Source organism: Nothoprocta perdicaria, unplaced genomic scaffold, assembly GCF_003342845.1.
Source record: "Nothoprocta perdicaria isolate Ctin4 unplaced genomic scaffold, notPer1 scaffold_140, whole genome shotgun sequence".
NCBI lineage: Eukaryota > Metazoa > Chordata > Aves > Tinamiformes > Tinamidae > Nothoprocta > Nothoprocta perdicaria.
This window is the reverse complement of record NW_020454539.1, coordinates 1,023,247-1,040,047: the sequence shown is the minus strand read 5'-3', so window position 1 is coordinate 1,040,047 and position 16,801 is coordinate 1,023,247. Positions and strand designations below refer to the sequence as shown.

The window sequence follows — 16,801 nt, the reverse complement described above, 5'->3', positions numbered from 1 at the left end:
GCACTGTGATTCTGAGGCCAAAAACCCACAGTGATCACTTCAGTAGTGGATATAGACTTGCTTGTCTCATAAGCAAAGAATGGAGAAAATCAGGGCATGAAAAACTACTGTAAAAGGATATTGAAGGTAAAATAGTATCTGGTGATGTTTTTATACACTGATTTTTTGTTGTTGTTGTTTAAATCATCTGGGTCAAAAACCAGGGCTTTATCGCACTCCTGCTGCCTCTCACTTGCTAATTAACAAAAGGAAATTCACTGTCCCAAAGCAAACTTTGAGATTACAGGGATCATTACACAACTAAAAATACAGGGAATACTTAAGAGTTCAGAATGACTCAGACTTAAGCACAGGAGGAAAACCATGATGCATTCCTTTCCAAAAAGGAAGGAAAAGAAACACTTCCCAACACACTCTAAAGGAGGCATTCTTTTTTGCAGGTTAAGTAGTTGACTAGTTGGATGGATAATCTGTCTTTAATATAAAGCCAAAGCAGACAGGTTTTCAACTCAGTTTAAAACGTAATGTCATTCTTCTTATGAGGGCTTGGGTCAAAATTACAKTAAACACTAGGTTTTTCCATTTAAAATGTTTATGTTATTAAACCAAACATTCCTATGTTGCTCCAAAGAGAGATTTATTAAAGGATCCCCCAAAGCTTCTAAACATATGGGTTTCTGCAGGGATCCCCTGCAAACTCCTGAAGATAAAAACAGACTGTGGCTTCATCCTAGGGGTTGTACCAAGCGCCTCGGTAGGTGAGAGGACGAAGGCGGCAACCTAGGGGCGGGCGGTGGGGCCAGCCCGGGGCGCGAGGGGCCCCACAGGGACAGGGAGGTGGCTCCTCAGCTCCAAGCCCTGCAGAAGGGGCTGCCCCTCATGGAGACGGCGCTCGGGAGCTCCTCGAGGGGCAGGGGCGCCTCATGAAGCCTGTCAGCACCTCATGGACTCCCCTCAGCGCCTCATGAATCCTGTCAGAGCCTCACGGACTCCCCTCAGCGCCTCACGGACTGCCTTCAGCATGAGCCTAACCTAACCTTAGCATGAGCCTAAGCTTTACCTTGGGAAGGAGCGACTCTCCGAGCTCCTTCGAGCAGCCAACACGTGATTTTGGGGAGCAGGGCCCCAGGTAAGGGGGTTGTTTCCTCACACACTCTGCCTCCGCATTGCAGAGCGCTATGGATAACGGCCCGCGCGGCACCTGAGGCCTCCGCGGTGCAGCCGCCACCTCCCTCTTCCCGCGACGCCGCTGCTCACAAAGCGGCGCCGCCATGGGAATCACCATCCAGAACGTCACGGCGAGCACGGCGGTGGTCATCTGGCCCCAAATGGCCGGCTGCGCCGACAGCTTCTACAGCGTCATGTACCACGCCAGCTGGAACAGCGTGCTCTCGAGCTACTCGCGCCAGAGCTTCCAGAAGGAGGAGCGGGTGCCCACGAGCCGCTCCTGGCTCCTCGTGGAAAACCTGGCGCCGCTCACCACCTACGTGCTGTGCGTGACGTGCCAGTCGGCCAGCCCGTCCAGGGAGCAGTGCCGAACCTTCCACACGCTGCGGCAGGACGCGGCGGGCGCCGGCGGCGCCAGGAAGGAGCTGGCGCTGGGCATCTGGCTGGCGAGCAGCGCGCTGCTCCTCGTCATCGCCGCCGCGCTGCTCTACGGCTGCCTGCTCGCGCTGTGCCGCCGGAGGCGGGAGCGCCGGGCGGCGCCGGGCGGCGCSAGGACGTGGGGCCCGCGCGCGGCACCGGGCCCACACGAGGGCGGCGAGCCCGGCGCCCCCAGGCCAGGCGCCGGCGGGAGCGATGCCGGCGGCATCCCTCTGGCCACCATCATAGAGGGCCCGCGGGCCTGCCAGGAGCCCGTGGCCGCAGGGCGCAACGCCGAGTGCCAGGAACCAGGCCCAAGGACAGGGCAGAGCTCGGCCATGGACTAGAACTTTCTAGCAGGAAGCAGGGTGGCCACCGACAACATCCCAACTGCTTCCAGCTCATGGAGCGCCTTCCCTGCCCTGCGGCCACAGCAAGGAGCTCTGGAGAGCCCCCTGAACGCCCCCATCTCCASAGCCTTCCTTCTCATGTCTCTTCCCCACAGCCCGTGCAGAGCCAGAGGCACTCGGAGGTGGAGGCACAGGTTCCCAGGAAGCGAATACTCCAGCTGCATTTCGTTATGAGGAAAACAGAGCATTTAGCAAGATTCTGAGAGGAGTTTTTGGTTGCTTTTCTTTAAAATAATGAATGATCATAAAACCAAATGAAAACTGTGACCAGGAAAAGATTTGYATTAAGACAAGTTAAAATTGAACTGAATTTTTCAGACGGGAACCCAGGTTGCTATCACATAGGCAGCTCAGAACAACCCCAAGTACAATGCTTTACCACTGTGACTTATTCCCACATTTCCAACTACTTCTCAAACTGTACAATTTCCCGACTACAATACGCAACATAGCTCCCATTTCCGATTATTGCAGTCACAGTACATAAGCTAAACTCACCAATATTTTAATGGATACTTTTCCCTATCTTTGACTATCCCCTCTGCCTACAAATATACTCAAGGTAAGGTCTCTCTAAGGACACTTCAAACTAAACCAAGGCAAWATCCTGGATGCTCTTTCTCTGCAGTCTCTCACCTCCACCACGAGCCACCTTCTGCACCACGGMGGAGCGAGTCCCTATGGAAGGGAGCCCAGGGAAGCAGCTCCCACACCTTYTCCCCTTCCCTTTTACTTGTAATAGGGAACTCACTCATCGTTTGCAGATTTCTATGCAGGCATAAAGTGAGTTTTGTATGATCTAGARCAAGGAAGCAAGAACATGCTGAAACACATTTTATTTTTGGAACAATCAAACTTGCTCATCATTTAACCTTGCCCTGATCGTGTTGATGAAGAACCAAGAGAGGTCGCGAGGCAGAAATCTGTTCACCCTCACAGACTGATGCGTCGTCTGGTTCATATAAACGAGACATCCATTTTTAAATCTCTTAGTTACATTTGCATTCCATAAAAACCTACCAAGTTTTAGCATCGCTGTATAATAGGCTATTTCTAAAAACAACGACATACTGCATGCATCTTAAATTGCTATTAACAAGAACACATACTCAAGTCAGCTCTTTTTGGCCCAGCTCCTTGTACTAAGGAAGGACGGAGAGCTGCTCCTTAGGCAGCTACTGTGAGTCTGTGCTGGCTCTGCAAAGCCAAGCGCGTGTGCAGCTTTGGTAAGAGAGGTCCTGCTGAAATATTCCACAGCAGGCAGTGGAATTTTCTGCATTTACTTCATTTGGGCAACACTTCCCACCATTTGTGACTGGCTTCTACTCTCACATTGGCTAGAAATACATACGCTGACCTAAGTTTGATTCATTTTCATTACCTTTTATTCTGTTAGGATAAGTAAGATGCACAGAACGGGGTTTATTAGAAAACATGTATAAATAYGTTCAGTTATATGAAGTAAGTGCTAATGGGCTTGCCACCCTACACAGTGTTTCCCCCAGCTTACTTCTTGGAGTGCTTCTTTTTGTCTTTTACATCCTTCTGCAATAAACTGTAAAGATGAAAACGAGTCTACTGTGGTTTCAAATTAATGTATCCTGTGAAGCTGTTTTTCAAAAACACTGCAAAAATCTCTTCAGAACATGATGCTAACACTACAGATTTGCTGGGAGAGAGGGGAGAAGGACAGAAAAAATATGCTTTAAAATCATCTCAGAATCAAACTAGCACTTCTCCAACTAGAATACCGTAAAAGAGAAAATAGATTATTTTCCTGTTACAGGTATAGAGCCAAGAGACTGAAAAATTCCCATTTCTTGGGTACCTGGAGAAGATTTTTTAATTTTTTTCATTTCTTAATGTGGGGTTTTAGGCAGTTCAATGCATTCATTCCTGTATTACCCAACCAAACATATACATCATTCTGAGAAGCCAAGGAGYAGTTTGAGGCAATTCAGCTCCTTGATGCATTTTCAGAGGCACAAAGCAAGCACATGTACAGAAACACACTTGCATATACCACGAAGGCAGGAGGCTTTGCTGGAAGTGGTCCCAGGGGTAAGACTCAGCTCATGGAAACGTAAAGCTGAATTCCATCCAAAGAACTCACTGTGCACTACTAGGATAAATATTTGTATCAGTTTACAAGCAATGACTGTCTCGAAGCCACTGCAAAACAGCAGAATATAAAAAGTGTCATTTAGGGGCTTGCATGAGCTTTGAAGCGCTGACGTGACTGCACACACCCAACTACAGGATTCCCCTCCTCTCCTGCTCAGCAAGTTTTATTAGAGATTCCCAAAGGTTCAGAATGGAGGTTACTGAACTGCATCATGTCCTCCAGGGAGCCTCCAGCCTCAGCTGCATTTTGGCAACCCAGCGCTCTTGGGAGCTCCCCCTCCACTTCAAGCAACGACCGAACTGCTAACAAGAGGCAACCTAATGTAAACGGTTGTTCATAGAGGCACCAGCGTTAGATAAAAATTGTTGCATTCACACTGAAAAGCAGTCTTTTTTTTTCTCCACAGAATGAGTTAGCATCCCAAAATGCAGAAGATATTCAAACATGAAATTGTTGCATAAGCCAGAAAGCAAACTCTTAAGCTGTYGGTCTACAAAATACCAATAAAAGGCAGGTACTTTATTAACAGGCAAAGTTAGTTTCAAACCTCCAAAAGGGACTCTTTTGTACACACACATTACAAAGCATTTTATTCATCCACCCCCTATCGCCTTCTCCTCTATAATCAAATTGCAATCTCCATTCATTACCAATCCTACACACATTTCAAGAGAGTACACGCATTTCAATGACCACGCTCAAATGGCTCTCAAAAATTCCAGCTCATTTAAGGAGCTGACAGGTTTTTGCAGACAGAGTCACAGACCCACAGGATGGTTGAGGTTGGAAGGGACCTCTAGAGACCATCYAGTCCARCCCCCTGCTCCAGCAGGGACACCCAGAGCACGGGGCACAGGGCGGCATCCAGGCGGGTTTGGAGACCTCCAGAGAAGGAGACTCCACAGCCTCCCTGGGCAGCCTGTGCCAGGGYTCTGGCACCCTCWCAGGGAAGAAGTTCCTCCTCACATGGAGMTGGAACTGCCTGTGTTTCAACTTACACCCATTGCCCCTTGTCCTATCTCTGCTCCAAATTCTCCAATTTTCTTTTGGAGAATTAACTTCTTACAGTCAGGATAAGATAGTTGCATCAGCAGCCTTCTGTTTTGCTATCAAGATACTGTTTGGAAAAAATAGGTAGAGAAACCCATGTTCTGCAGAACATGAATATTAATTAATTTGGAAGAAATACTTTGATTCATTTAGAAATATCTGATATTACGTGAAGTCTTTGAGATCAAAMCTAGGTATTTCTTTACGCATCCTTAAGTAACACATTGCTTGTATAAAAATTGTGCAAAGGAAGTATTTAACCATTATAATCCCAAACATCAACACACGACTGCACACAGGCAAAGGAAATCACCATGTCTTTATCTGATGATATATGATCGATGCCTTGAACACCTCAAAGAGTTCAAGAACTTAAAAAAGACAATACAATTAAACAAAACAAACACAGCCACAGGCACGCAGCTGCTGCACAAGCCACTGTTACCCCCACACAAGGCAGTTCAACACTAGAGCAGTTAAAGGWCTCAAAAAATACAGAGACAAGCTCAGTGACAAGCCAGGGTAGCCAGYGCACGGAGCATCAGCGGCCCATGCCGGAGTTTCCAACCTCTGCCATAAATAAGAATTACAGCTCAACTCATTACTGGCTATATACCGTGCACATATCCTCTTAAACTTCTACTCAGGTATTCCCAGGCCCAAAATACACGAGGTTCAAATACAAAAGCACAAAGAATTTTTGCTAATACAGAAATCATTAGTTACAGRAATGGCAGAATTGCTTCTGGGAACAGACTGTTGCTGGTCAGGGCAACATAATGATAATCAGATTTCTGAAAATGCACAGCTTACAGAGTAAAGGCTACTACATTTATTTTAATAATGTAACCTGGCTGATGCCAAAAGGTTTCCCAGTTAATCCTCTCCCACTTACACTACTGTGTCACCACTTAGATAAATTAAGGTAGCAATCTCTACTCAATTCTGTGAATTTTGGGKTTTTTTTTGCTCTTTACACTTCATCTGCTGAGTTCCTGAAAGAGTAAAGAATACAATAACACTAATGTAAAAAAAGCTTTCCTATAATTTAATGTTCCCTAGCTGTTGGAGAAGAATTATATAAACCCTCATCATGGTACCAAAAATAATTTATTAGCTTTCCATATTAAGAAATATGAATCCTTTTCCATCCTCTCTACATTTTAACGGCAGAGAACTTCTACTGTAGCAGTAGAGACACTACAACTGAATTTTTTAACTTGTGAGCTAGCTCTTCAGGTCTTCCAAACACTAAGTAGTAGCTGGGCGAGTCACTTAACAGAGCTGGCATTGTAAAAGGAGGATATGATATGCAGGATAAAAAAAAAAAGCATCAGGATGAGATTTAAGCATGTTATCATAGGAAGTAGATAATGAAGTTGATGGCAGGGCTCAGCTATACAAGTCACAGCTTCACAGCTAACATGGGGTCCTGTAATGATTTAAAGYTGTTGTTTTTTCTTCTTTTTTTCTTTTTTTTTTCCCTGCCAACATTTCTGTAGTCACTTACCCTCTCTGACATTCAAAAGAATAGGTCAAAATCAGAGTGCTATTTSTTCTTAAATACTCTGGAATGATTTATTCAAGATACAACTGAGGCTTTTTTTCCTGATGAATATTTCTGCCTGGATATTAAAAATGCAGATCTGTTCGTGTTATGCCTTTGGCTTTTGTTAAGGCTCTGCTATTCAATTCCTCAGCTTAAAGAAATAAATCTGCAATAACCAGGGAGAATACATCTCCTTCTCCAACATCCAATACTACACAAGGGAACACAGCTTTGGTCCTGTAAATACCTGCTCATTTTCCTCATTTGGAAATTCARTTAAAATCTCCTAGGATGGTCAGAATCTATGTTCCTTTCAAATTAGATTACAGTTGAAGTAGTTTTTTCCTATTTATTCCCTTTTTCCTGCTACCACAGCCTTCAGCACTGTAACGAGGGTGCAGCTGCTTCCATGATGGGCTCTCACTCTCCCCTTGCCAGCTAATCCCATTTCAAGCATTTCTAGGAGCTGGCTCTGCCACCATCAGCAACTGTGCAATGCAAGGTGCTTGAATGAAGGACCTATTTTTAGCAGGGTCAAATAAGACAAAACATCTAATCAACCATTTGCACTTTGGCTRAAACACATGGTAACGTTCAGAGCAAAGCCAAGAAAGAGAGCATCTGCTGATTTTGAAACACTCTCAATTAAGTAATTTAGCCCGTCATTTGTAATAACTTTCATATCCCACAATCTCTATAATTAAAAAGACATCTTTAAAGATGTGCAAGCCGTAAGCATAAAAGGCATAAAATCCAACCTTTGATCCGTAGAGATACTGGGGCTGTGCATTGGGCTGCTTGTCTCTCTGAAACTCCTGAGAAAAGGGTAGCACAGTTCGAACAAATCTATAAAAACAAAAGAAAGAATTAATGAATTTGGTCATTAGGCATGCACCTAATGCATCTAACCAGATATAACACTCYGTTTGTCAGCATATTAAAAAATTAAAAGGGTTCCAAGTATTTCTCATCTTGAGCCTAGGTCTGCCCAGCAAAAGGAGAAAAAAACAACAAAACCRTCATAGTAGCGTGTCAGGGAGAGGAAGGAAGTTCCTTGACCTTCCAAACTTAAATCCTTAAAGGATCCTTAAGGATGAACTACACCTACAACGAAGAACGTGATTTCCCCACTTAAGGTTGTTTTAAGAAGAAGCTCACAACCGGATATTCCTTCAGGCTAATTCCTGAACATATTTATCACGAAGGGTATAGTTCTGCTACCAAAAGCAGCCTTTGCAAAATCTCACCACGCTTCAGGGGGAACACGTACCACCACACAGCGTGTTTAGTGAACAGCTCTGTATTTGTGTAGTGTCAGAGACAGGAGGACATGAGAACTGCAGAGCTACGCAGCCCTGCAAAGGACAGGATCAAACAGCCCTCTCCACACCGAGTGCCCTGAGAGCCTGCAAAACAGTGTCTGAGTAAAACTTTGCACGTTTGGGTATTGTAATGAACAGGGTGTACTGACCTGGTCCTCTCATATTGCTTGCTATTTTTGTATAATTTACATTTCACCCAAACATGTAAAAATTGCACCGAAGTTACAGCTGTTAACAATTGCGCCCACTGGACTTCAAGTTCTATTTCTGAGCAATATGAATCATTCTTGGGAGATTTTATAGTTTCAGGAGAATATTTTCTGTATTTGTTTAATCTGCTCAGGAATARATATACCAACAGTTTTAGCTGTCATTTATACAGTATTTTATCCCTGTCTTCAAGATAATTTGTTGTTCTTATTTTTAGTCAGTGCTGATGAACTTGCAGCAATTTATCCACTGTAATCAAATATGCATTACAAAGACRAGGCAGATGCAAAGCTCAGTAAGGCAGCAGGCTTTTCAACAGCGATTGCTAGAGCATGACACTAGCACCCCMAAAAAAGGCATTTTGGGGATCAGATCAAAATTTGATGGATTTGCTGCAATGGCTGCCAGAAAGGAGCAGAGAAGCAGAGAATGGTTGGAAGACCATTCTTCCTGTTGGAAGACACCSCTGGAGATCATCTTGTCCAACCCCCCTGCTCAAGCAGGGCCACCTACAACATGCTGCACAGAACTGCATCCCAGTGGGTTCTGAACATCTCTAAGGATGAGGATATCACAACGTCTCTTGGCGACCTGTTCCAGTGCTCTGTCACTATATGAGGAAGTTTTCCTCATATTCAGGCAGAATTTCCTGTGCTTCAGTTYGTGCCTGTTGCCTCTTGTCCTGTCACTGGGCTCCACTGAAAATAACGTGGTCCCATCCTCTTGATGCCCTCCCCTAGGTATTCGTGCACAACGGTAAGATCACCTCCCGTCTTCTCTAGGCTGAACGCTCCCAGCTCCCTCAAACCTTCGTCGTAGGAGAGATGCTGCAGTCCCTTAAGGACCTGAGTGGCCCTTCACTGCACTGAACTGTCAGTCTCACGCTGGATGCATGGATGCTCAGAACTGGATGCAGCAATTGCCATCAGCCTCAGCAAGGCAAGGCTCATCCCCCCCACACTTCCCCACGCACCCCAGGGTGCCACTGGCCACACTGCTGCCTCATGGCCTGCAGTGCACCCAGCCTCCCCGGTCCTTCCCTGCAGAGCTGCTCTCCAGCAGGTCAACCCCTAATCTGTCCTGGTGCCTGGGGTTATTCCTCCCCAGGAGCAGGACCCTGCACTTGTCCTTGTTGAACCTCATGAGGCTCCTCTCTGCCCARCTCTCCAGCCTGTCCAGGTCCCTGTGGATGGCAGCACAGCCCTCCTGTGTGAGGTGACCCCCCTCAGCCTCTCCTCCTGGTTTGGTATCATCATCAAGCTTGCTGGGGGTGCATCTCTGAACAGGACTGGACCCAGTATCAACCCCCGGGGGCACTACCAACCACAGGCCTCCAACTAGACTTTGTACCAGTGATCACAACCCTTGAGCTCTGCCCTTCAGCCCGTTCTCAAGCCACCTCACTGTCCTCTCACCGAGCCCATGGCTCATCAGCTTTGCCTAYGAGGATGGTGTGGGAGATGGTGCCAAAAGCCTTCCTGAGGTCGAGGCAGACACCAGGCACTGCTCCCCGCTCAYGCACCCAGCAGCCATTCCAGCACAGAAAGCAGGCAGGTAGGTTAAGCACAGCTTCCCCTTTGCAAATCCACGCCAGCTAGTCCTGGCCACCTTCCTGTTCTTCACAGCAGAAAGGCATTTCAAAGGGATTATACGGCATTTAGGAGAGTGCTACGCACATGGATTTTTTGCAGAGCACACCGCTTTGGACGGTGTRTTGAGGGCAGATAAAGCTGCCAGGCTGGACGCTGTCCCGTGCAGCTTGTGCTGTTTGCTCCAAGGAAGCAGAGCAGCATCTGCCCGGGGCCTCCTCCTCATCCCCTGGTGCCCGTTCCGCAAACCGTCTCAGCCGGCAGCGCCGGACGCGGCGGCACAGCCGGCCAYGGCTTGTGAGGCAGAGCCTCAGAAAAGGAGCCACTGCAATTACCAAATTGCTAAATCCACTGTCAACAGCGGCCTCGTTCCTCGTTTAATCTCAGCACATTAGCAGCTACGAAAACAAGTGACTGAGTCCCAAAATAATTCAACACCCAGCACGCTACAGTACTTCTGTGTGGAAAAAAAAAAGCCAGCCTCTGAACCAAACCTGAAGGCTTTGTACACGCCTGAACTCTCTACACATGTTTGAAATCTTCCAGTTCAAGCATGCCTGCGGAATAGAAAGCTTCCTCAGCTGAGGCAACAAAAACATTAACTTTAAAGGAATGACCAATCCACATGGGCTCCAGATAAATGTAAAAATAAATAAATAAAGCTGGACTGTAACCCATGCCTCTGCTTTCCAGCCTTTCTCTTTGCCCCCCCTGTAGCAGCTCCTTGAGCAGCCTGCCCAAGGCAGCAGGCTGCATAACAGGCGAGCCTCCGGGAGCCTCTTCCCTCTTCCAGGCAAAACGCCCCCGGGCACCAGGCGGAGGCTGCCACGTGGCCGTGCAAACTCCCTGACAGAGCACGTCAGGCACCAACGTCGCCCCAGACCGGCCGCCCTTCGTCCTCTCTTCAATTAARTGCCCTGAATTAACAACCCCACCAGCCTGGGAAGGGCCCAGCTCGACGCTGGGAGCAGCACCATGACACCGCCTCGATACCTGCTGAACACCCTTCCTTGAAGCTGCCACGGGAACTGCCAGGATTTGATCAAGATTCTTCTTCTAATGTTACGACTAGGTGATTTGTAACACCTTGTTGGGAATACTCAATGTGCAGAGGGGCTTCCTCAAAAGCGTATGAGTATCCTGTGCAGACAGATTCTGGYAACAAAAGCTGTTGTGGCCAAGTTCTTGCTCAGAAAGTCATCTTTTCTGCAGACAGAATTGGAGATCTAAAACGTTACACAGCCAGCAGAGCTTACATGAGAGAAGAGGAGCTGTCCAAGCAGACAGGGAAAGGTAAGGACATGGTTCCTCCTCCTCCCCTGTCCAATATTCAATACCACTTCACTGTCACTTCACCAAAATCCATGCAAAAACTGATCGTAACATAAACCCTCAAAACGGAACACAAAGCAGCAAGTCCAGAAATATAAAGTGCAAAGTACTGCACCTTCCACTGGTTCAAATGTTAGATTCTCACTCTCTTCTATTTCCATCATTCTCYCTCCATTAGCACAACAGCAGGAATGAAGGATCCCTAGAACAAATGAAGGGCTCCACAACAAAACTCTTTCTGCTGACCTGATCTATCTTCCTGCCACCACCAGCTGAATAAAACAAGCAAAGCTTTAGAATGAAGAGACAAAGTTCTAAACACAGCACTAATATCTGAGGAAATATATGGCCTAAAATATGTTTCTGGCTGCACTGAATGATCACTGCAGATTTATGAGTCCTCTCTGTGCCTAAAAGGAAGGGACATGCTTTGAAGTCACCCGTGCCTTTCCCTAGCTGATGAAGGCTCAGTTCTGTCTAGTTATAGGTGTGGCAGAACCAGAAGGTCTAGAGATGTAAAAGACAGCAGTAATGCAAATAAAAACCCTATTCAGCACACACAGACCTCTTCCCTTACCCAGGAAGCYGTCCTTTTTCTTCACATCAACACAGAACCAAGGGAAATGTARTTTCATTTCCATCAGCTCACAGCTGAACACCTTGCTTGCTAATACTTGTTTACTTCCTAACACCCACTTAGCAATGTTTTTGGACACGCTTTGTTTTCCAGCCCATCACAGCTATGACATTAAAATATCCTAACATTCTGATGACGAGGTTACATTGGACTTCTACTGTAGAAAAAAAACAGGCTTTCATGCACTTGACAGGACTTAGTAAATTGACTCATTCTTCCTTGTTTCAAGCAAAGCCTAAGAAGTGAAATGATCTCCACTGAATCTCAGCTGAAGTGAAATCATCTCCAAATGTGTGGAGATGACCTTGGCCAGGGTTTGCTAGGAAAGAAGCTGCAGGAAAGTCGGAGAACAGATGCCGATCAACGGCTGCCAGGCTAACCTGTTCGTGGATCCGTTGTAGCAGTAGTTTGGAAGGAAATCATAATTGAGCTCCCAGAAGACGTGAAGGGTGATTCTTCCATATGGGGCTGACACGTTGTGATTAGCTTCTCTGAACATGGCATCAAAGCTGTCCAAGGTCATGTACCTACTCAGAAGCTTGTGAGTCATTTTGTTTACTTCTATCAAGCCATCCAGTTCCTACAGAGCAAACAAACAAACAAACCAAACAGTGCATTTCACACAGTGGAGAACCAAGAGGCAGTACATAAATACCCTGTCCACTTCTAACTCGAGGAAGAGTGAGAAACTATGACCCGAACTACACATCATCAGTGATTTCTGTGCACTTAGCTACATATAGGAATACTGTGCACATTACAAAGAAAAACTACATTTAAATACTTCCAAGACAAAMACCAAGCACTGAGGAGTTCTGAAGATCCAGATCCCTGCCCAGCTCTCCAGGTCACTATTTGTTTTATGTTCCATAAAGAATGAAATCAACACGGACACTTAGAGTAGCTACTGCATTACAAAATCTCACAGGTGAAAGACATGCCAGAGTAGCAACAATRGTTGAAGTTCCTGCTCAATTTTTGCTTTTTTTCACTCACACYGAACAGAATGACTCTGTCCTTCTTGATTGCCTATTTATTTGTCGAATATATGCTGCCTGGAAACAAAATGTTACCATTTTAATCAGGGAACTAATTCCAAAAGACAGGCTGGCATTGCACAGATGCTCTCCCTCCACAGGTGTGAGTCAGATCTCATTTCTTTACAAAAGAAAAGTCATTATTTTGTCAGTTCTGGAAAACCACGCAGCTTGGTTAAATAAACTCATTTAATTCTGCCAGACATAGGGCTTGTTTTGGTCCTTAACTTAAATATAAAACCCCAAGTAMAAGTTGGCTTAAAAATATATATATAAATCACCCCAGAATCAATAAAGCCCATAGCAATGGGCTTGCCATTACAATGGCAAGGCAGGATTTGCCACTATAATTTACAGAGTGGTTGGAGCTGGATAACTACACTTCAGAGGAATTCCTTTTGCCAGAATTAGCTGCCTCTCCAGTAAGGGATTTGGTCAGTCTAGACTTAGTAAATGAGACAAACTTCAACCAGATTACTTGATTTCACACTTAAGAAAAAATAAAAAGCAAAGAGAAGGTTTTGGAGTTGTGGGGTTTTTTTTTTTTGTGTGTGTGTGTGTGTGTGTGTGTGTGTGTGTGTGTTTAATTTTTGTTTATTTAAATTTAAGCCATCTTCTAAATTCTATTCCATTTGTATATTTAACTAAGCCTTGGAACAAAACAAATTGCAAATGGGCACATTAGTCATTCAGTCTTATCTCCCTTCAGAAGAAGGGAATGACTCTGCAACTATTCACTTAGGGAATAGCTGTAGAGTGTAGAAAAAAACTGATAAAACTTGCTTGCTTCTATTAAAAATGAATATAGCTTTATAGGGTGAAACGACAAGCCCAGGTGTCAGTCAGCCTGGAAAACCAGTCTGGAAAACCAGGAAAACCAAACCTTGCAGCCAAATAAAGGGGAGGTGGCCCTGCAGAGCCCCACCTTTGCGGGCGGCTCTCTGGGAGAGCAGCAGCAGCAGACTCACCACAATGGATGTCAAATCCTCGCTCTCAAAGCGGCCGATTGCCAGTTCCATGGATCGATACATGGCTGCGGAAATGCGCTGCGTGATTAGCCGGTTCAGGTCTATCGACCTGCCAAGAAGCTGAAGGAAAACATTTATGAAGGTTCGGATGGCAAGGTGTGAGGCTAGCTGTGTAAAAACTGCAACATCTCACATGCCAATAGGCTCACGCATGGAGAAATGGCATTCCAAGCATATAGGAGCAGAGCAGCTGGATAAAATCTCCATATCCACAATCAAATAAGGTACTATATTTTACATTCCAATCATTACCAAARGGAAGTAGTAAAATCACATGTTGCATTTACATCTAATTACTTCTATCAGCATTTTATGCTTCTCTGGCACTGTGCTGACAACTTTTTAAATCACCATTTAAAAAAAAATAGATAAAAATAAATCATCAGAGAGACATTAGTACCACACGTGACATTCCTATTTGGCTTGTGCTTGCTGAGCTGCAAAAGATACTCATGTGCATTACAATAGGATCTTTCCAACTTGTTAATTTACTCTTTGATAAGACAAAAGAAAAAGTCTATCCCAAATTTCAAATATGCTGCTTAGATGACAGGCCATAAAGAATACAAACTGCCTGGCATATTTACACAAAGCAACAAAAAGCTGCAAAGCACCTCAAGYGCAAGAGGAACGCGAAGCTCTCACCTGCACATGCCTCTGTTTGAGCAGCGTTTCGTAGCGGTTGGACTGCAGCAGCTGAATGGTCGCTCCCTGGTTCTTGCACTCCGAACGCAACCGTTTATCCAGGAGCAGGCTGGTAAGAGAGGAGAAAGGTGCTTAAATCACATTACACAGCAAACAGGAGAAGAAATGCACAAATAAGAGTTCTCGCTGTAGGAGGAGCTACCTGCCAGCCATTGCCTTGTAGTACGCAAATATTTGGTCCGCCAGCTTGTAGACAAATTGATCAAAACACAGGTTYACCTTGGGGAAGAAAAGAAGGTGTTTATAGCTACTGAACACTAAAAGAGGGGAGCTGCTTGAAGGTTTCTATTAGCAAAAATAGYTCAGCAAGTTAACACATGCACATTTTCCAGACCCTCACAAGGGATCATGACATTCAATCTTCAGCACTGGTGTAAGGGAGTTCACGCAGATCTACCCATTTCCTCACAATGTACCACCTAGAGTTGCCAGCCTTTTGTTTTTCCTCTCATTTTTATTCATAATCACCAGGTGCTCTGCATCTCTCCTAATAAGTCTTTGACTTGAGCATGGTTCTCRCATTCAAGGACAGACTACTTTTCCTCCAGGAGGGAAGGTTACTTTACCTCTGCTTCAATCTCATCATACAGGAACTGCTTCTTAAACTTGGTAAGAGCGTAATGAGCACTGTCATTGTAAAGGTCCAAAGAATACAGAACATACCTGAATAAAAAAGAATAAAAGGGGTTACTTATCCATAGAAATCACAGTTTTTCAAGCTGCTGTGGTCAACAAATTGTGAGTTTGGCAATATTGTGAGCTACACGTTTCATGTAAACAAGCTCTTTTTTGGTTTGGGTTTGTAAAGAGGAATAACTCTGGTTCCTTTAGAAAAGTCTTTTGTTAGTTCATGAATCTGTGTAGATAATTTGTACCCTGAACCTTGTTTTCCAGCTGTAGCTTTCCACCAACATGGAAATAGGCCTTGCTTCCATGGATTATATTTGATACCTTTGTCAGCAAGGAGGTGCACTGAGAAACAAACCTAGAAGAACTGATCCAAGGAACAACCTATGTGGCTGGTGCAGTGACACTAACAGGAAAGGCCGGAGAATTCTTGGAATCAGCAAACCTCAGTTTAGAAGCCTCACAGTGACTGCTTGTTCAAACCAACTAAAGCAGCAACATTATAAAGTGGAGTGAATTCAGAATATTTGTTCAGTAGGTCTCTTACTCCATCATTGATGCCTCTTTGGTCTCCAAAATATGGTCCGTCAGAATCCAAGGCATGGACATCTCAATGGGAAACTGGATTCTTCTGCCCATGGTCAGCTCTAAGAAGAATTCCCTGAACCACAGCTGAGACAGATCACAGCACTGCTGCAAGGTTTCTTTCCGAAAAAAMATAAAGCAGAATTACACTTCTTGAAGAGGCACGTTAAGAAAAATACATTTGTGATTTTGATGATGCAATGGGAAACAAAAAAAGCGGGTGGGAATCACTAGAGCTATAGCTAGAGCTATACATAGGCCACATGTGTGAGCCAAATTCGAAATGTAAACCCATGAGATTTTTCAACTCATCCTGAACTCCATGTTGGCCCCCAGAGTGGTGCCTTGTTACAGAAAATACTGTCTAAGAGGAAGAGATCACCCATTACATGTAAAGAAAGCTGCAAACACCATCACGGGGGGACTTCTAGCTTAGTTTCTCATTTGGAGCTGTGAAAGCTGCACATGGAGCTTGTGAGGTAGCAAGCCAGGGACACAAGATTTACTTGTGCCATCAGTATATCYGTCCTTCAGGAGAGGACTGAATCACTCCCCACATTCCTGTTGATTGGATGGGAAGGAAACGAGGATAGAGATTCATGAAGACAGGGCTGGAACAAGACATTTCTAGGGGCACTACCAAGGATGCAGGAATGTTCTTCCCATCTCTCGAGTAAACACTGGACTCAATCCTCCTTTTGCAGAAGGCTTGAGAATCAGAACAGGAATGAGCTTCTTGCATTAAGCTCGTCCCAAAATCAAAGCGCTGTTCACAAGCGTCATTGTAACTGAAATTAAAAGGCTCCCCCTTCTTTGAGGCTATAGGGGTCCAGTAATCAAACAAAAATGCAAGACAACACAGCATGGTGATGACAAGGACTAGACACATTCAATGTCAGTAGGTGAATTCTTTAGGACGGCATGTTTCCGATTACAATTAACCCAATAGTAAGAGCAGTGAAATGACATCAAATTTATCACAACAGAGAATTTGTTTCCTCTGTACTTAAA

At 45.1% G+C, this 16,801-nt stretch overlaps 1 protein-coding gene across 3 annotated transcripts in view; it reads right to left on the bottom strand.

The window, feature by feature from the left end:
• The window catches only part of CYFIP1 (cytoplasmic FMR1 interacting protein 1), a 63,872-nt gene that overhangs the window by 19,215 nt on the left and 27,856 nt on the right, over positions 1-16,801 (bottom strand). For all 3 annotated transcript variants that reach the window (XM_026034238.1, XM_026034237.1, XM_026034239.1), the window contains 7 exons: positions 15,753-15,909; positions 15,145-15,241; positions 14,721-14,797; positions 14,519-14,627; positions 13,814-13,933; positions 12,189-12,388; positions 7,477-7,564 (listed from right to left, as the gene is read on the bottom strand). In XM_026034238.1, the coding sequence (XP_025890023.1) occupies positions 7,477-7,564; positions 12,189-12,388; positions 13,814-13,933; positions 14,519-14,627; positions 14,721-14,797; positions 15,145-15,241; positions 15,753-15,909 (848 nt within the window). The remainder of the gene's footprint in view (positions 1-7,476; positions 7,565-12,188; positions 12,389-13,813; positions 13,934-14,518; positions 14,628-14,720; positions 14,798-15,144; positions 15,242-15,752; positions 15,910-16,801) is intronic.